Source organism: Podarcis filfolensis, assembly GCF_964270895.1.
Source record: "Podarcis filfolensis genome assembly, chromosome: 7".
Classification (NCBI taxonomy): Eukaryota; Metazoa; Chordata; class Lepidosauria; order Squamata; family Lacertidae; genus Podarcis; species Podarcis filfolensis.
The window spans coordinates 57,126,372-57,147,343 of NC_139603.1; the positions used below are offsets into that span (position 1 = coordinate 57,126,372).

The 20,972-nt window shown below is 41.0% G+C and overlaps 1 protein-coding gene across 5 annotated transcripts in view; it reads left to right on the forward strand.

Moving 5' to 3' along the window:
• The window catches only part of TRIM55 (tripartite motif containing 55), a 39,464-nt gene extending 20,159 nt beyond the window's left edge, over window positions 1–19,305 (forward strand). Inside the window, exons 9-12 of one of the 5 annotated variants that reach the window (XM_083623348.1) lie at window positions 1,509–1,796; window positions 5,522–5,612; window positions 7,277–7,357; window positions 18,572–18,791. In XM_083623348.1, the coding sequence (XP_083479474.1) occupies window positions 1,509–1,796; window positions 5,522–5,612; window positions 7,277–7,317 (420 nt within the window). In that variant the 3' untranslated portion in view covers window positions 7,318–7,357; window positions 18,572–18,791. Of the gene's footprint in view, window positions 1–1,508; window positions 1,797–5,521; window positions 5,613–7,276; window positions 7,358–14,670; window positions 14,687–18,571 lie in introns of those variants that run through there. The other 4 variants (XM_083623349.1, XM_083623351.1, XM_083623350.1 and 1 more) reach the window with 4 other exon arrangements.
• Window positions 19,306–20,972: the final 1,667 nt, after the last annotated feature.

The window sequence follows — 20,972 nt, forward strand, 5'->3', positions numbered from 1 at the left end:
CTGCCCCATTCATTGCAACATCCCGTGCCCCATGAAAATCTGTTCCTGAGTCCCAAGGGACGCCAGGAACAGAATGTGATATGGCACAGAGGTGTGTAGTAGGTTGTGGGGAGGGAATCAGCAAAGATTGGATGCTTCACCTTGTGTAAGCAGAATTGCTTTCTCCTAGCACAGAGCTGCCATTGAGTGCAACCTGTAGTTTCTTAGTTGCAGACTGAATGTCAATTGTCATAAATAAATGAAAAGCAATAGTAAAGCCAATAATAATAATAATAATAATAATAATAATAATAATAATAATATGGCCCACTTTCCCCCTGCCAGTTCTGATACTGAAAGCAAGCATAGCTAGGAGGAACTGTTGGGGGCGGGGATGTGGCAGGTGGAAAAGGGTTCTGACCCCCTCCCCATGTGCCCCTACAAATAAGCAAATGCAATTTAGTCAGATTTAGAAGCGATGGAGATTAGTGCTCTTTAAACTATATGTGTAGCACTTCCTTCCCCAACATGGTGCCCTCCAGATGTTCATCCAGATGTTCTGGATTACAATTTCCATCAGCCCCAGCCTGCATGGCCGATGGTCAAGGATGCTGGGATTTGTAGTCCAAAACATTTGAAGGGCACCAGGTTGGAGAAGGCTGGTGCAGCAGAACAAACTCTTGAAACTAGTATTGGCAGCAAATATGCAATTTAAATGAATGAAAATTGCACCTATCTGAATATCTGAATATGTTTTGCAATACGCATTAATGTCTTCTTATGAGAATATAGCAATCCTAACACAAATCTAATGTATAGCTATGGAACTGTAAGATTGCAAGTCACAGAAAGACATCCCCAGATAGCCCACGTACATACCTATACGATCTCCTTCTTCTGGGCATTCCACATAGTTATTTCTGCACAGAAATGGTTCTGTGGTTTTCAGTTTTCTAAAGCTATCAGTACAAATCAAGACGATTGTTGGCATACTTCTGACAGTGTGATGTAGGTGCGATTAGCTAAGTGCTCAAATTACAGAGGGCTGAAAGAGTCAGGCCCCATTACCTTTGCTGACAGCTCCTGTATTTAGAAGACTATGGGGGCATGATTTCACTATAGTTGGGAGAAGTCAGGGAGAGGGGGATTGTGGGTTTCATTAAGAGTCCTGCCCCAAGCTTTCCCTCCACAACTCAAGTATTGGATGAATGCAACCACTTTATCAGGTCATCAGAAGTACATTCAAATATAGTTACATATGGAAAGGAATGGCATCACTTGTTGCTCACGTTACCACTTTTTAAGGGGATGAAATTAGAAAGGGTTGTTTGACTGCAACTGGCAAGCCTAAAACTTAATCACAAATGCAACAAATCGAAAGACTTATTTTAATGCTGTTCCGAGGAAAGCTTGATTAGGCAAACAGCACCTATTTCTGAGTGAGTGAGTGAGTGAGTGAGTGAAAGAGAGATTATGTAAAGTTCCGTTCTTTATTTTAACTTTATTTTCTTTAAATCTGCCTTGCTAAGGGTGGCGTTGTGCCGACAACTACCCAACAGTCCGGAGGACTAATAGAAGCTGAACCACAATCAAGTGGAGAGCCATCTGATCCCTTGTTTTATCCTAGCTGGTATAAAACTCAGCCACGGCAAACAACCAATTCAAATGCAGTCCCAGTGACTGAAATTAGGCAGGTAGGGCCTTCAGTTCCTGCAGAGGTGAATGTGAAGAAGGCAGAAGCTCCAGAACTAGCTATGGCAAATGGAAGTTCTGCTGCAAGTAGTAAGGAAGCTAACACACCCACTGATACTTCACAGGTTAGTATATAGCCTCAGAAAATGTTGCGTTAGGATTTTACATGCAACATAATACGCAGGAGATGGGGGAATTCGTAGGAAAGTGGATTTCTCAATAAATCACTTTGCTAAATGAAACCCACAGCTAGGCACAAGTAGTATTGTAAATTAGTGCATCGTATATTTGGTGGGGGGAGAGCAGAAATGACACAGAATACAATGTTTATTTTGTGTACTGTGTACTGGCTTTGAGACCTGGTTTAGTGGTAGCCAACACAGTGTCCTTCAGATACTGTTGGACAACTCCCAATTCTGGACGGAGCTGATGAGAGTTGGAGTCCAATGATGTCTGGAAGACACCCAGTTGCCTGCCCCTGACCTAATCAGTCACTATGGAATGGTTTGATGCATGTTAGTTTCCTCCCCCAAGATACACCTTCAGCAGACAAGTTGTAATTTTCTTCTGAATTTTGCTCTCACAAGGTGATTCACATCACAGAAACACAAATATAAACACCCACCAAACACCTGTCTAACAATCTGCTCCAGATTTTGGGAGGCTCTTGGCAGTATCTATCCTGTGTTTGCCTTCTTGTTGCTATCATGACCGCCCATGTGTGTGCCATTCCTATGGGCCTAAGCTGCCCAGAAGTTAAGAGCAAACCCAACGGAGGCTGCTACTCTCGGTTCTTGTCACTGCTTGCATACTTGTAGAGGACATGTGAGCAAGCAGCAGCAAGAAGGAGCAAGGCCAAAGGCCTTTGGCTTAGCAATGGGCCTCCCGCTGGGTTGTTGGCCTTGGCAGATGCCCGATGGTGCTGCACCCTGAAACTGGCCCTGCTAGTTGCAGCCAACTTGAAACAGGTGTGCATATAATTACTCGAAAGTGACCTTGGAAGAGATGTTAGCACATGGATATTAAGATACATGACTGCAATCCAAAGAATGTGCAAGTAGTTCTATGTGCTCAACAGGGCTCTGGACTTGGATTTCTTTAACATCAACATCTCAGCCAGCCCTCTCCCTGTAAAAGGGGGAAAAAATGCTGCACAGAAAATAAGTTTGAAAATGCAGAAGAGTTTCAAAAGCAATTTGGGATAAGACATGGGGTGCACTGCACACAAGCTCTCGAACAAAGTAATGCTTTGGATCCTGCCTCATGTCAACAAAAACTAGTTTTGGAAACAGTTCTTAGTTGGTCATGTACAAGGTCAATTAAGAGCTGAAAGCATTTAATTGACCAGAATTTCATGCATGCAAATTCCAAAATAGCAACAGACAACTCTGTTGGTCTTTGTCCCTCTGTGTACACATCAGGCTGATAATGTAATTTTGCAGCTGCTGAATATACAGCATTTGCTTCTAATTACAACCACATCAATCACACATCTGGAATATATTGTCATAGCTTAACCTCTTCTGTATGTACACTGTTTGATCTGCAACCACATCAGGTATCTTTTTTATCACTGTCATGAAAAGCATGGCGTGTTTAAAACTAATTTTGCATCGTCAATAACTTCTCCCGTGTATTTTTCCTATTGTGTCTGTGCTATGGTCAGAACACAGTGCAGAACAATACAATAAAGTTACTTCCATAGAGGCTGCAATCCTATATACATGCCTACCTGGGAGTAAGTCACACTGAACTCAGCATGGCTTGCACCTGATAGACTTTAATAGGATTGCCCTGTAAATCACCACTGTTGCAATTTCAGTAAAATTGCAGGGTTGATGTCTGATATCTTTTACACTTATGATGTATTGAAATCCTTGTATATTAAAATAATTGGAAATTATGCTACAAAATCAAGATTTCATCCATTGTTGTGTTAAGATCTCCCCCACCCCCTCAAATTTGCTTGTGAAAATCTATCATGTTCTTCAATGAAAGGCTCAAGAAAATGGTATGAATGCACCACACACAAACAGTATGCCTAATGTATATGAACTCAACCTTGCATGTGTGAATGTCTTGAAACCTACAGTTTTAAAATATCCACTAACTTTTAACATAAGCATTTCAGAATACCTTTTGTCATTTTATCCATTATAAACACATTACAGAAAAGTACATAATATTCCTTTCTCTGAATCCCATGCATTTGTGTGTTGTGGATTGTGTTATGACTGAGCTGTGTAAGCAGCTGTCAGAGGTGAGCCAGGAGCTGAGAACCAGGAGTTGAGTCAGGTGTTTAGAGCTGAGGACCACCCAAAAACATGGCAGAGCCAGCCCAGACAGGAAGATTTTTATTCTCCTTTTATTCTCCTGCACCCTATCCCTCTGCTATTCTGGCTGGTCATGGGCTGTGTACATATTTTCTAGACTCCTCTACTCATTGCATTCTCTATGGTTAGACTGCTCTAGGAATTTCAACCCTTTCCTTTCCAGATAGTTTTGCCTTTATAGCCTTTTATCTTCTTCCCTGCCTCTTCAAATTGTAGCAGGCAAGGGGTTCATGAAATAAAGCGGGAGAGAGTATTTAACCCACTTAGCAATCCTTCTTCTAACACCCTGTAGCTATTTCACTTCCCACTTAAAGCAGAGCAGCAATGATTGGGTGCTGCTAAATTGTCCACACCTTGAGGCACTGCCAGAATGATGCTCCAAGCTGCAGCTCTGATAGAGCACTGTATGGGATGGACATACCAGAACTGAAGGCTCCTGGTTCTAGCCATGGCAGCTCCTGACAGATGGATGCCTTTAAATAAATGTTTTTTAAAGAGCAATAACAATAGGAACGTGTAAAGGAATAGGGGAAGGAATAAGAACAGACAGTCCGGAGCAACAGCACTGCTCAGCTTTAACACTAAACGAAAGAAAAACATACCTAAAGAGAATATGGGAGAAGACCTGGCATGACCATAGGGCTGGTTGGGAGAAAGAATACAAGGTGGGGCCAGGAAATGATAGAAGGGAAGTGTCACAGCAGTAACAGAAGACACAGCTATGCCACAGGTATAAACTGATTTGATTGCTATTCCTTCTCTTCAAGCAATCATGACATAGGCTTGGTTCCAAGTTCGGTGAGTCCTCTGCTGGGCTCACTCCTGTGGATGCAGTCACTGCCAGGCAGCTGTGTCTGAGCTACCATTTTAATTTCTCAAAATGCCTAGATACAGTGTCAGTAATGGCAGTTCAGTTGTGTAACCACACAGCATATGGAGCCCAATATTAGCCTCAGCGCAGCAGTGGGTCTGCCAGGGCACCGGGGGGCCCAGCAGCAGCTGTCCAAAGCTGATGCTGGACCTGCCTTGAGATCTGTAGTTCAAAGGAGCAAGGAATTCTCCCAACCTTCACCAGACTGTAATTCCCAGGGAGGTTTGGGGGAAGCCATGATGATTAAGCTGGTATGGAATAATACATGTTTATGATGCCCTGTATTATTTTGTTTAATTGTTAATTAAATAAACTCTCCCAGCTTTCCTCTCAAAGGGGTAGTTCAGGCACCATAGGAGGAAAGTTTCTAGCAAGTGCATTAGTTGTGAATTATGCCTGCCTGATATTTTACTGGTGCATGTGCTTCTTATGAGGACCAATCTAGCACAAAGTTGAGTTTATGCGAATTTTGAACCTACCCTGGGTGTTCTCATCATAACCACCCTTTTTTAAAAAGAAAAAAGAAACACACAGACAACTGGGGCTGGGGGACAGAAAATGGAATGTCTTCTTCTTCACCAAACTTCACCAAATGAGCAATTTTCTCTGATGACGTTAGTGAAGTATTCTTCTTATTTCCTCACAGGGATTAGCATTCTGCCTCTCAGTTTTGGCTTTTCTTATCTTACTGCACCATCTCTGGAGTCAGATTCAGTACATGCTTTTTACTTTGAGGGGTAGGAACTGTTTTGTTTTATCCTTAACTAACAGCACAAGTCATTTCTGTAGTCATGCCTGCAGGTGGTTAGAACCAACCGTCCCATTCTTTTCATCCTAAAAGGACCATGCTGTCATGCCATACATGCTGCCTAAAGCTTTTCCTCTTGATCTCCCCTCCCTCTGAAATGTTACCCTGGAGTGTCATCCTGCATGGTGAAATATGAGACCTTTTTAGAAGAAGAGATAGATAGGAAATCCCCAATTAATCCCATGGATGGTGTCTTTCAGATATTAGGCATTCCTGACATCGTTGAAAACTGTAGATGTAACAAGCCATGGTTTCTTTTGCTGTACACATAAGTAGCCTTGAGGGTTCACCCCAAAGATGTGTATCACTTTGAGTGTGAGGGAAAGGCTGTGAGGGAGGAATGCTGTTTGTGCTTTTGTATAGTGCTGTGCTAAAAGATTCTTCTGTGGGGGTTTAAAAAAAACACCATTGTCAAGTAAATAGAAAAGGAATTGCATTAAAAATAATCCAAGGGGAGAGAAAATTTCAGTGAAATTGTCAGGGGTGGGCTGCAGGGCTTTTGATCTGCTTATTTTCAAGGTAGCTGAAAGGTTTTGTGAGTGTCCTTCCTATCATTCTGCAAGTCTATTCTCTAGTGGTCTGCACTCTGCAACCCTCCCAAGAGCCCATGCTTCCTGAAAACCCCATTACATCCTTGGCCGTAAGTACAAAAAAAAATGGTGATTACCTACTGGGCACCTGGCAGCTGGGTGTACAAAAAAAAGTTGCTCCTTTTTTTAACCTGAAGGTTGTGGCCTTTTGCATTTAAAGAAATCAGTACAGATAGGTTTCTTTTTTAAAAGGTAAAAGGAAGCAGTTCCCTTAAAAACAAACTCAATGATTGTACTGCCGCAAGCACTTGGTATCCAGCTATCTCAACTTCTCATGCTTCAATTAAAGCCCAGGGAAGATGTTAGGAAGTAACCTCCTGTGTGGGCTTTTCAGATCAAGAAGTGCAGACAACTGGAGAAACTGTAGAGTGCCACACAGATATTTAATGGGACACACACACACACACACACACACACACACACACACACGGTAAGTTCAACCAAACACACACCACCTTTCTGAAGTCTGAAAAAGCAAAGCCCCTTTTCCAGAGAAAGAAGACTTTTGAGAAATTAGAGAACAGATTTTGGCACAGCGTAAAGCATGCAGGACAACTCCCATGGAATAGTGCCATTTCAGAATGCAAATCAGGGATTGCATGATTGAATCTCTGCCATGTCAAAAATTATTTACTTACAATTTTAGCCTACCCTGTCCTTGGCTATTAATTTACTCTGTGCAGGATGTTTTATATTAAATGGGGAATGTTCAGACTTGTAGTCCCCTGCCTACGTTCTGCAATTCCATATGTTTACCATCAGCTTTTTCCATCAGCTTATGCTATGGTAAGCATGAAACAAATATTACATTCGTTATATTTCTTGGTCCTTCATGAAAAATCTCAGAGAAGCTTACATAGGGTTTCCAAACATCCTCCCATTTAAATACTAACCATGCTGTGTCTTGTTTAGCTGTATAAAGTGACCAGCATGTGGCCTCTGACTGAACAATTAATGTGAGGAATTATTTTTATTTTTTATTTTTTATTGAATTTATATACAGTACCGTCCTATACCCGGAGGTCCTATGTACACGAAATATAAGGTGCATAACTGATAGACATTTGGTGCAGCTGTCCAGAAGGTAACATTACCATGTGCAGTCACTGCGATGCTTGTGTATTTATTAAATTTTTATCCCATCCTTCATCCCAAAGGATGTTTGCGAGGCTCCTGCCTTGTCAGATGTTGGCACAGATCAAATTAGTGTGTAAGATATTTTGGAGACACTCACTGTAGAGATCTCTACAACTGAATTCTAATCGATCATTTGAAACTGGAAGGTAGATGAATTTGCCTAAACTACTGGTGAATGAAATGATAGTCATGGAAAAAGTAATGTTATTGCAGCTGCCACCCCAACCCCCAGTATCTGGCTGTAACTTTATCATGGGATTTCTAGAGTCAGTCACATACCATAATAGAATGTATCTGCCACAATGCCCAAAGTATTTGGAATTAACATTTAAAAATACGTGTCTAAGAGATGGCATACATCAGACTTCAAGGAAGTCTGCATTTTGCTAAATCTCAGACAATTGCTAGTTATGCAAATGTACTTAAAGCACACAGTAGCTAATAAGATCATTAAAGAGATGGGACTGAAAGATCAGACTGTGAATTAATGTCATGCCTCATTTGAGTCTCAAGTGATAAACTGTGATTATATTTAAGTTGCTGTCTAAAGTGCAGTATTTCACTTTTGGAATGATCTAGAGTAATTTCAGCACTTTAAGGAAAATTTCAGGATTCAGTTTTGGAAAATAGCTTTTAAGATGTTAACCTTTCCAAACTCAGTCCACCAAAAAAACAAGAATGTTAATCATGTGCTGTGCTTAATTTTTTTTAACGCATGAATATCAGTGAGTCAGATGGGATTACTCATATACTTAGCATTAGAAATTTACTGAAGTCAAGGCTAGATTTTAATATCATAGAGGCCTTAATATTGAATCATATCCCAGGGATGAATATGTTCCTGATCAGTAGATTATGGTTTGTCCTTTACCAGCATTCACACGTAGACATAGCGTATATTCTTGCTCCCCGGAGTCAGTACTGCTCTTGAAATCTTCTGCATCACAAGCAGAATTCTGCAGTTGATGCTGGCTTGGCCAATAGGATAATACTACTATTCTAACCTGCTGATTGCCAGGTACACTGATCTTCAGTATTATGATAAGAGTTTCTAGTTTTATGAAATGCTTTGAATGCTTGCTTATTCAACAATTTCCAAAGTGTTTTACCTACAGCGGTCAGGGAGAAAAATAAAACATTTTTTTCTGTTCAACCTAGAACCCTTGGTTTTCAAGCCTTACTCCTTTTAAGAGTTGGATAAATTGGGGCTACTAGCTAATAAATCACATAGGGAAGCCTTTCAAAAGAAACAGTAGCAATGATTCCATGTTGCATCATTTTCAGACTAAGCTATAGGTTTTATAGAATCTTGAGCATAACAACTCTGAGTGTCCTGTTCTATTGCCAGATTCGGGGGGGGGGGGTGGAATCAGGACCATCATGGCTCCAGGTCTCAAATGGCCAACACACCTAAACTTCCCTGGAGATTCCCCAGTCCAGCACATAAGCCTGAGAAGACTAAGGATGTGAGAAATAGGGCTGTGCAACTGCTCTACCCAGATCCCAAACCAAATTAGGCCAATTTGGGTCTACTCAGGATTTGGCTGGAGTAGGTTGAGGCAGACCTGGGTAGATGAGGTCCACCCAGAGCAATCTAGGGCTGTCCAAAGGGGTGTGGTCAGGCAGTGAAAAGAGTTGGGGTTTTCCCCTCCTCCAATGACCATATGTTTAAGCAAGCTTTAAATCCTTAATTAAACACTGTGCGAGGACCCTGATTTGGTTTGGGGTCTGGATCCTGGTCAGATTGGGGTCATTATGAATCACCAGATAGTGCCCTGAATTGGATCTATGAGGCCCTCTTACACAGCCTTAGTTAGAAGGCCTCCATTTCCATTCCACCCCATATTTGTCACATGTAGTGCTGTTTCCATTCTGCTGCAGTTCAGCTTCCAACAAAAGTTATGCCATTTGCCTTGCTGCCTACTGTGGTGAAAAGTTATGCAATCAATTACATAGTTAACTATGTAATTACTTTACATCATCATTATGTTATTCCAAGCCATTCATTTCAATGCAAAGGAAACACAATGCAAACTGGGGGAAAGAACGTCACCAATTACATATTGTTATGCATCATTTGAAACTTTGCAGGAGTGGGGTGAATCCATGTGGGGGCAATTTGAAAGAGGGAAAGGATAATAGAAAAAGGATGCACCAACACATCCTTCCTTCTTCTTCAATTCTGATTACCCCTCCAAACATGGCTTTTCCTATAATAAAATAGCCAGTGGGTTACAATTACATGTGTTTGGCCCTAACAAACATAATTTTAAACGTAATTAATTGTATATTTAAAATCAAGTAGCTCACCCTTGACTTCTTTCTTTTTAATCTTCCTTTCTTTTGTAGTTTCTGGAAATTGCTCTTGTGATTCAATCACACCAGTGTGGAGCTGTTGTAATGACAAAACGTTTTTGTAAGGTTCCCAGGCAATGCTTTTGCTATAATTAGTTTTGCCAGTGATGCCTTCCCCTAGCATTTAATAGTCACATCTACAAACTACATTGTGAGTCATGGGATACCTTCTGGTTTCTGAATTTAGACCTTTCCCAACAATCTTGCCTCAGAATGATGGCGGGTACAGATATTTTCTCTATTTAGACAACAGTGCAACCAGGCTGACCTGGCCTATGCACTTTGCTTCACTGAAAACTGAAAAATACTTGTCTTGTCATCTCTACGTTAATTTAAAGGCATTGTTGTTGTTGTTTTTAATGTAGGGAAACAACTGTTGTTTCTTTCAAAATATCATGGAATTTTTATCTTCTAGGTCCTGCCACATAGAACCATAGAATTGCAGAGTGGGAAAGGACCCCAAGGGTCATCTAGTCCAACCCCCTGCAATGCTGGAATTGCAGCTAAAATATTCTAGCCATGCCTTTAGCACAGGATCCCTTCTTCTAGCTATGGGTAGGTGGGAGGAAAGGAGGGATTGCAGGACCTAAAGTCAGCTTTGTGAGCTGCCCTAGCCCCTTGGTGGTGCAGCGGTTAATTCATGGCAATCTCCCACAGCCACATCCCCTCTGAATTAATAGATCCAGCGAAAATGAAGTGTGGCTTCAGCGCCAAGGCAGATTTATTCTTAACCTTCCCCTGCCTCCTTTGGTTCACCTTCAGTCTGATGAAGGGTTACACCGGTCACTGTTCTGTGACATTAGAGGTGGGGTTCAACGAAATAGTTGCACAAGTGCAAGGAGGAGTGCGGGTGCAATGTAATTTTGTCTTTCCCCCATCTGCACCTTGTGAGCCTCTGAATCTGCTCTGGAAAACAGGAGAACCCCAAAACAGATTTAGGAGTGGGCATAGGGGAAAACATTCTGTCATGCAAAGATAAATCCTTGTGTTGACAGGGTGTTCTCTTCAGCACTGCCCAATGACCAGGGGGAAATAAAAGGGATTTTTCAAAATAAGAGTGGCTGCCAAACCCTCCATGATCAACATTCTTGTACAGGAAATGCCTGTTTTCCCATTTGGTATATACAGTTTTTATGCTGTACTTCAAGCCAATGCTGATATCATGGAGCCATTGCATTCAGACATTCACAGCACAGGGTTTTAGACCTGGGAAATGCAGTGCTAGCACATTTGCCCTGTGAAATATGCCTTTGCACATATCATGATTCAAGAGCACCTATTGGATATTGCATCACTAGCGGCAAGTGAAACAAATACCTCTCCTTTTCCTCGGTTGCCTCTTTTCATGAATATTACTTCTGGTTAGTTTTGCTATTTTATCAATTCTTTGGAGACTGTGCTACTCTCACTGTACAATTCTTGTATGGAAGCATGCATCTAGTTAGAATCCTTTGTTTTTAAAAGAGGCTTAACAACTATTCTCCTTCGTGGCAGAACTATTATTATGTCTATTATATGGAAAGGTTAAGTTAGTATACCCATTGTTACTGAAAGGTCACTTGCACGGGAATATTGCACAATGGTTAATCGTTCTGTGATCCTGAAATTCCTATATTGTATCCAATTCTTTATAACAGTAGAACTGATCTGTATAGGGGAATGCAGAGCAATTCTCATCATTCACAGACTAATTCATAGGCTAATGGACTCACTGGTATACTAATTTATCTATTCCTGCCTATACCTTTAACCTCCTACGTATGCTCGAAAACTGTTCTTGCTCAAAACAGTTCAAGAGCAGGGCAGATTTTGCCAAATTTAGGAAGTGCTTGGGAAGCATCATAGAGCATCTGTCAGCATGTAAAATGTCTTTCCTGTTCTTCCTGATGGTGCTCTTAATTTTCCTCTTAAAAGTTGTAACAGTAACAGAGTGAGAAAATGAGAAAATGAGATTGAGGCCATTGCACTTCCTGGCAATAGTGGAGAACCTGTCGCCTTCTGAATTCTTTTGGATTACAATTCTCATCATCCCAGTCAGCAGAGCCAATGGGCAGGAATGATGGTAGCATCTGTAGGACAACTGATTCCCTACCCATGGTATGAAGGAATGGCTAGAGCATTGTTACTTTTCAATTCGCTTAAAAAGTAGCCATCAACCATAACCCAGAGATGGTTATTTTATTGGGTTCATTAAGTTACCACCCTTCTGCTCTTTCTTCATTATACTAGAATAACACTGCTGGAAAGGGCCATCCTTTTCACACTTTGGCCAGCCAAATGCCCACAAGCAAGACCTGAGCGCAACAGCACTCTTCCCAGTAGTGTTCTCCAGAAATTGGCATTAAAAAGTCATGCCACCTGCAGTACGTATGCAGCCATAATGACTAGTGGGCTTTGATTGCCTTATATATGTGGATTTGTCTAAACCTCTTTTAAAGTCATCAGCTTCGTAGTAATTAGTACATTTAGTAGTAACCAAGTCCTTGGTGTAACTATGCACTATGTGAAGAAGTACTCTCCTTTCTCGGTTCTGATTCTTCCTCGTTCATCTGCAGGTCCTTTATGAGCAACTTTTAAAAATCCATCTCAGTACTGAGCATTGTGGGACCCTGCTTCATCTGCTCTGGTCGTATGAGCTGAACGAAGTTACATGTCTTGCCTTTCCCATCCATTAGTACTCAGTATGACTCTAAGAGTAAGAAGAAAACACACCACAGATCCAACCAAATAAGATTTAAAGATGAAAACATTCTAGAAATAACCAGAAATCAGAGTAAAGAAAGATGTTGACATTATACTATGGACTCTGTCCAACTGCTGAGTAACTTCGAGGAACTAGAATGTGTTGATGGTCTTGATGCATCAGCAAGATGGTCTATTTATGGAGCTCTTACTGAATGGAGCTGGCCTCCATAGCATGTGCAGTATGCCCATAGCTGTTCTTACATGCCCTTCCTGGCATATTTGCAATATCTCAGCTTAGTCATTCATTCATGATCAAGCGATATGTGTATCCAAACCTTACAAATTATTCAGGCTTTGTTACCTGATCCAACAAATCCATGGTACAAAGCTCTGCCATGAGTCATAATCTTAAATGGGTCTCATTCATCAGGTCCTTTCAAAGAACAATCTATATTTTAAAGTGCCGTCTGCTTCTTAAGTGGCATACTTAGACAATGCTCTGCGTCACTGCTAGAATAGCTGCCCTTCTCTCCCACCAGAAGAGAATGTTTCTTTTGGCAGTTTTTGAGGTCTACGTCTTGTAACACACAGCTTGCAAGATCTTGACTTCATGATGTCTCTTCACAGTTTTCTTAAAGAGCATCAAACAAGCAAACAAGATGAGGACGAGAGTATAAAGTTAGCTTTCTAACATTAACACCCACAAGTTACTCTACATTATTTTTCAGAGCAAACTTGTATGCAAGCATTATGTTATCTCTAGTTAAGCAGCTAAACAAAAAGTTGTGAGCAAGTGATTCAGAAAGATGGTTTGATCACAGTCTATAAACCACACATTGATTTGGATGATACAATACAATGGATTACGTTTTCTGATTTGTTTTGTTTTTTACATGAAAGGGAGACAGACAATTGTTTTTATGTGAGTATGATAGATTTAGATTATTGCAGTCCTATTAAAAAAAACACTTGTCAGCATATGTTTAAAGAATTCTGGAAACAGTCATTTAATTTAATGGACCACTAGAGTTTTCTGATAGAAGATTCACTGGACCTCTCGAGAAAGGCGAGAAATAATGACAAAATTATGTTTTCACTGCCTCTTTTTCATCTGCTGCAGTCAGTCCAGTGGCCCACAACTTATTTTTGTTAGATATGAATGGTGAACAGGGCTTAATAATTCCCTAACAGCAGGTGGTAATGTTTATCCTATCAGAAAGTGATCAGAGAACACACCAGACAACTGCTAGACCAAGTGTCTCCTCCCTGTTTCCCCTTGAGTTTGAAAAGCATCAGACAGCTGGCTTGGTGCACTGTTCAGTTGCAACATGCAAGATGCTTATGGAATCCATCTTGAGCCCTCTGCTGATGCTTGCCCAGTTCCCTCACCTGGGTGGAAGCCATCCCTGTGGGATAAGATGTCTGTGAGAGAGATTGCTGCTGCTATGATAAAAGCACCCTGAGAATCATACACTACAGAGTAAGATGATAGGCAGAGTAAGATGTTTTGGGCTTAAATTTGTATTGATAGCTTTGTATAGAGCCACTGAGATAGATTAGAAGTGTAATGAAGTGCGGCATTTTCAGCTGAGTCCACTGGAACATTCACACTTTATGGAACAGGGCTTACTTAAGGGTCTCCTTCCCCTGAAAAGGTTTCACCATTAGTTTAAGCTCCCTAAAGTATGTTTGACATTACATCCTTCAGGGAACTTACCCAGCCTACACACAAAGAGGAACACTGCATTCATTTCTCAGGACTATTTTTGGAATCGTTAAGGTTGTGTGAAATAAACAGCATTACATTATCCTTTTGCCACATAGCTCTAATTGTAACAGAATGAAAATCTATTTTGGTGAGACATTCAGTCCCCATGGGCGCGAAAAGTTCACGGCCAACCACCTTTCTGAGAATTGAACAGCTAATCTCATGATGGATGGAGTTTGCTGGTGCATATTTTACCTGCCTACAGTTATGTAGTTGAACAATTTATTTTATAAGAAAAGAGTTTCACTTGGCTCCCAGAGAATTAAAAATAGGCATAAGAAAAGAAGTCTTTGAGCTTATAGCTGTATTGTTATGATAAAAGTTGACAGCTGTAGGAAGTTCTGCTGAAGGGATTATATTACATTACCATGTAAACAGAAACTCTTTAGAGAAAGTTGAAATTATTTTAAAATAACCTATAGTTACGTCTTCCATTCTATTTAAATTTTCAGTGGACAAAAAATAGTTTCTGACCATGGAGAACAGCCTATGTTGTAAGTAATACATTATTAGCAGACAATGCATATTGTAGTGGTGGGAACATAAATTTGACAGACAAGGGTTGAATTCAAATCAGTACAGCCCTGATGTGAAAATTTTGCAAATAATGAGTTTTTAAAACAATACTTTTAAAATTAATTGAAGGCAAATTCAGATCCTGGTTGTGAATTTTTGGGTGCAGGCAGGCAAATGGATGAAGCCCAGGTTTCAGTGGCAAAATTTGAACCACCTTTCATCCATTACATTCTTTTTCTAGAATGTAACTTTTATTAAGTGAAATTATAACATTTTTTATATATGCAAAGTGCCATTTCAGCAGGAGTTTAAGACTGGGTTTTCCTTTTCTCCTTTACTATTAACATGAAAAACATAAATTAAATTACCTACATTCAAATGCACTTCTTGTTTTCTAAAATCATATATTATTATATAATGAAATATGTGATTTTCAAAAACAAGCAGTGTTGATATTATATAGCAACAAAGTCAAAGGACATTTAGACTGCAATTCTGTCCCTGTTTATCTGAAAGTAAGCCCCACTGAATTAAGTGGGATACTTATTTCTGAATAGGCATGTGTGTTCTTATACTAGACACATACAAATCAATTTGCCTTGTGGAAGAATTAAGGTGCACGATTCATGCCATAAAGCTCTTGCTGGACTATATCACTTCAGACTGGAGGTGAGGAATTGTATTTTTTAATGTGCTTGCATATAAAGAGGACCCTTTATGTGGAAAAAATAGCTAGAAAATTGGTGCAATAGGTTCTGAGAGGGAAACTCTTAAACAAAAATTCCAAGTGCAAGTATGTATGATGTTTCTGGATCATGTCTGCTGAGTGCTGGAGTGATTACAAAACATTGTCATTTTAAGTAGAAAACTTTAGCAAAAGCAAGTGGTTTTTTAATTTTGTTAAATGTGAAAAAGATAGAAAGTGTGGAAATGGAGGATAGGATGAGTGGTTTTAAGGAAAGATCAGCAATGTTTTCTTGATGGTTGCTTAAGGATTGCCTGCCACTCAGAATTTACTAAAAAGGGAAAGAGTGGAAGGGGATGATGGATAAAACCAGAATAGCCCATTGATAACATTGCTATGTTATCAATGTGGAGTGAAAGTTTGTATCTCCTGCACAGTAAAAGCCTCATACTCAGAGGTGCCAAATGCACTATGCACTATGGAAACCAACTTAAACTAGTGCAGGAGTTGTCAACAACTTCTGCATTCCTGGGACCTATTCTGTATTCCGCACTGGGATCCAGTGCCATTCTGCCACACAAACTCAGCTTGTTCCTGGGTGGTCCAACTATTAAAATTATCGGTGCTATGCCCTCTAGCAATAAAGCTTTCATAGTGGAATGCACATGGCAGAATGAGCGGTGACTAGAGAACTGCATTTAAAGAATACAAAACCAGATAGAGAAGCAGTCTCCCCAGATAACTTTTTTCACTGCTCCCTGTTTTGCAGTGCCAGTCTTCCTGTGGTGTAGAGCGGCAGTCTTCCCAACACCTGGCAACCACACCCCCCCCATCAGAATGACACAAAAATGTCACAGAGTGCCAGTCATAGGGTATTTTGACAGGGGGCATGGTGGTGGTTGGCTGCTGTTAGGAGGAGTGCAAATCCCACCACCTGTACATTCAGCCAGCTTTCATTCCTCTGAATTTGAAAATCACCCAAATGACCCCCCCCCCAGTGAATGGTGGCAAAAGGGGCAGGGATTTTAGCACTATAGGGCCAACCCTGTTCTCTGTTCCTTACATAGGAAGATGCCTTATACTATCAGACCATTGGTCCACCTTGCTTGGTATTTTCTACGTTGACTTGCAGTAGCTCTCAGGATTTCAGACAGGTTTCTCTCCCAGTCTTACCTGAAGATGGCAGGATTGAACCTTGGACCGTCTGCATGCAAAGCAGATGCACTGAGTTATGGCCCTTCAAATAAGGGCATTAGCTAAAGCAGGAGTGCAAACCTTTGGCGCTCCAGGTGTTGCTGAACTACTACTCCCATCAGCCTCAACAAGCATGCCTGATGGTGAGGGATTATGGGAGCTGTAGTTCAGCAATACCTGGAGGGCCAAAGGTTCCCCATACATTAGCCAAAGGGTGTCATCCTCCAAAGAGATATTTCCCAACAATGAAGGGACATAATTTTTAAACCCTTGATGTCCCATTAGTTCCATTCACAATAATCAATAGTTGTATTTGCTTAATCTTGCTCAGCTATGCCACTGAAATAGAGGGTACCAGACTGAACTGTAGCAATAATGAAATTAAGATGTGCCCATTTAAAAACCTGTGCTAATAAGTGTACAGAATTATGTGCCCACATATTGTACTTGCAACAATATTACTTCAAAAGCATCATCCATATTAGGATGGTATTTTAGAGTTGGGTCCCTATAGAATGAATCTGCTTGGTGCAAAATCCATTTATGATGCTCCTTATTTAAAACTAAGGATCTGGTCCTTGAAAGAAAATGCAAAACTGTTATTAGATAGAAAGAAGCAAACTACTTTTTTCACACCCACTAGGCAACAGGTCTTGTTTTGCAAACAGCATGACTCTAAGCCAACTAATACCTAACACGTCATCATTCCTCACTAACTTGGTTTAAAATTTAACACTGTATATTTACAAAATATGCTTGGGGCATTGCCAGACCATCTTTATCCCATATAGCAGTTCATCATAAGCATCTGTGATAGAAACAGTATTTCAGGTATAGGGGTCCTATGGCTCTCCAGATGTTGCTGAATTGCAACTTCCATCATTCCTGGTTGTTGGCCATGCTTGCTGGGACTGATGGGAGCTGTAGTTCAGCAACACCTGGAAGACCAAAAGTTCCCCAGACCTGCTGCATAAGTTTCTGTTTTCTGATGAGCTATTTCAAGGTTCTCTACATCTTAGAGATATAGAGCCATGGTGAGGTGCAGCATGCTCTTTTAAGAGTAAGGAGGGAAGTGCCCTGTGTATTGAACATCTTTGTGTGCTCTGGGTTTAGTGAAAATTTGGAAGATGCTTCTGTTGAATTTTTCTTAAGATAAAAAAGGATGTCATGGTTGGCATCTCTATTAACCATCATGCTAGAGTACAAGCGCTATCTGAAGACTTTCTATGACCAACTTAAGAAGCAGAAAATCATAAGATCTGTTGATTTCATGGGACTTCGCGTTTACTTCCAGAAGTCCAAAGCAATTGATATAAGCTTATAATATTATTCTACAACAATGTTCAAAAGGTTCCAAATAACTTTGGATAGCCGTTTCTTAATCTTTTAATGAACACATGGGCCTAGCAGAGTTCTCCTCATCAAACCCTGTTGAAATGAATAGGAGCTGTGGAAGATTACATACTGCTGTCATTCATCTTAATGGGGTTTCTGCAAGGACATTTTCTGCTGGGTTATGTTTAAAACAGCCTTCCTCAACTTTGTATCCTCCAGATCAGGGTTTCCCAGACTTGGGACTTCAGCTGTTTTTGGACTACAGTTTCCACCATCCCTAACCACTGGTCCTGCTAGCTGGGGATGATGGGAATTATAGTCCAACAACGGCTAGAGACCCAAGTTTCTGAAACCCTGCTTCAGATGTTGGATTGCAACTCCTGTCTTCCCTGCTCATTGGCCAAACTGATCGGGGCTGATGAGAGTTGCATTTCCAAACACCTGGAGGGTACTAGGCTGCGGAAGGTTGATCCAAAGACTTTGTGGTGTTTATATATTTATTTTCCACAGCCATCAAATACTTCTAAATAATTGTTTTTGATGGAACTGAATAGTCAATATGTGTAGGTACAAGATGAGTTTTCAGATTTTCCCATTGTAAATCTTTATTCCTCCACCCCTAGACTGGGTCTGAACCATCCCCTCAAGGACACATGGAAGGACGTCCTGGGAGCAATGAGAGAGTTGATGAGCCGGCTCGTCATGTCTTCTCTTTCTCCTGGTTGAACTCATTGAATGAATGATGACTCTCCATCCAGCTGGCTTCTGGAAGGATTCATAGGAAGCATGTGACTTGGCTCAAAGTGATAACAAATACTGCATTAAAGGGAATGGTGGATCACATTTTATCCAAAAGATTTTGTTTGGAAAATTTCTCATTGGATTTGACTCTGTAATATTTGTGGAAGCAGCTGTACAATTTGGGAAAGAGATGGGAGGGAAGAAGGAATGTAAGCTAATAGCTGACCATGAACCAATGGAGGATCAAGTTCCTACCAGCTTTGAAGGTAATGGCAGGTATCAAGTGGTGACCTTATTACTTGTCAAGGTCACCTCATTGGCTAGGTACTGAGTTTATGTGATAAGGCTTTATCTAAGAAAGGTGATATGTGATATAACAAGCTATTGCATGATTATTGCAATTGATCCTAAGTGTGCCGCAGCAAAATTAATGTCAAAAAATTATGCGAAGAAAAGAAAGCAGCACAATACTGTTTTTGCAAGTAAAGTGCTAAAGGCACACAAGACACATCTGTAAATTGGGGACTTCTATACACAGTTGTACAGGAGTGGTTTACCAATATTCTTGCATAGCTGTTTCCTCACTAAAGGCATTGTTAATAAACTTCACATTACACAGGTTGACTCTTTACCTTACCAGCAAGCTTTTCAATGGATGTGCATTGGCAAAAGCCACACATTATAAGGCAGGCACAATCTCCACCAAGCCACACAATTAAGCTCTGCCTAATGAGGGTTTGGAAAGTTTGATGGTGGTCCCCTACACTGCATGGCAAAACCACATCTGAAATCTGGAAGAAGGTTCTTAAGCAGTTTGTAATGTGCCGGATGGAGGAGTTGCTTTCCGAATAAATTATGTCTGAAATCCAATGGTAGTAGAACCCTTGGATGTGTTTAATGAAATGCTCTACATTGTGGTCTCAATGCTGACATCCTGTTGATCATTATGAATGCGTAGAGAGTGACATCATTCACATTTTGTACTCAACAACATCAGCACACTCTTCATGTACTGACATACCCTACTATAGAAAGGTTAAAATTAAGTGACGGTATATGGGTTTCCTCCACCACTACCATTTGATCCTCACAACATCCCTGCGAGATTGGTTAAGCTGAGGAATAGTGGCCGGCTTCAAAGTCATCCAGGCAGCTTCGTGGCTGGGTGGCGATCTGAACCAGGGTCTCCCTTCCTATCCTAGCCCTGGTCCACTCCTAACTGCTCCAGCACGCTGCTCAAATGAGCGAAGGAGTGGAAGGGTAGGGTGAGGTGGGCTGGAATAACTTTATCCCATTGTGAGACCACCAAAGATGGCTAAGGACTGTCTCAGGCAGCGTTACATCCATTACCTCAGGGTTAGCTCATAAGATCACAAAACAGAGGCTGGAGATCTGCAAAAATGGGGACGTCAGCTCTCTGCTTTTATCGTGCTGTACTCTCTACCCCTTCAGGCTCCTTCGGCTATGAGTGGAAAAGTTGACCGGCCTCTCAATTGCCTAAATTGTGAGAGGTCGTTGGGGGAAGTCTAACTTGAAAAATACCTAACAGCTCATTCAGAAATGTGCGTCTTCTTCATCGATCTCCATTGAAAGATTTGTCAGCAACAGATTCCCGTCCAAGTTGGCTCAGTTTCAACTTATGCAGACACAGCTTCTTTCTTTAAAATAACTTTGTCATGGGCTCTTTCTCCGCCCCTGCCCCCCTCCCAAAACACCCAAAATGTAATAAGCTAAATTTCAGTGAAATGAAACCGGTTTTCGCATCAGGTTCGAAGACGCAAAGCCAAGGTGGAAAGAAGTTGTGTGTTAAATCAGAACGGATTTTTGTGCGTGGAAGGATTATAAGTATTGTGGATGCATAACGTCAAATCTGGGTATAAACAAAGCGATGTCAGTCCCACTTGTGTTACTGAAAGGACTTAGGAAGGGGAGGAAGGATGAGGAGTAGAGGTCTGAAGAACAGATTTCAGCTGGAAATCGTTTTGTCTGAACTGACGAAGCTGGGTTTCTAAGGGAAACGTCGACTAGTCAGTGAAACATCCACTTCATCTACTCCACGGGTGGATTTTTAAACTTTGTGACAAAACGGGCCAAGGGCAGTCCCCTGGGAGTGAGCCCTACTGAAACCAGTGGATCTTACTTCCGTGTAAAGGTGCGCTCAACTGGAGTGTTAAGAAATGCTCCTATTCCTTGCAAAGAAGAGCGAGGACTCACCCCCACCCCACCCGGGCTAACATGAGCACCCTGCAGCGTTTACTTTGGAAAACAATGGTGAGGAATCTG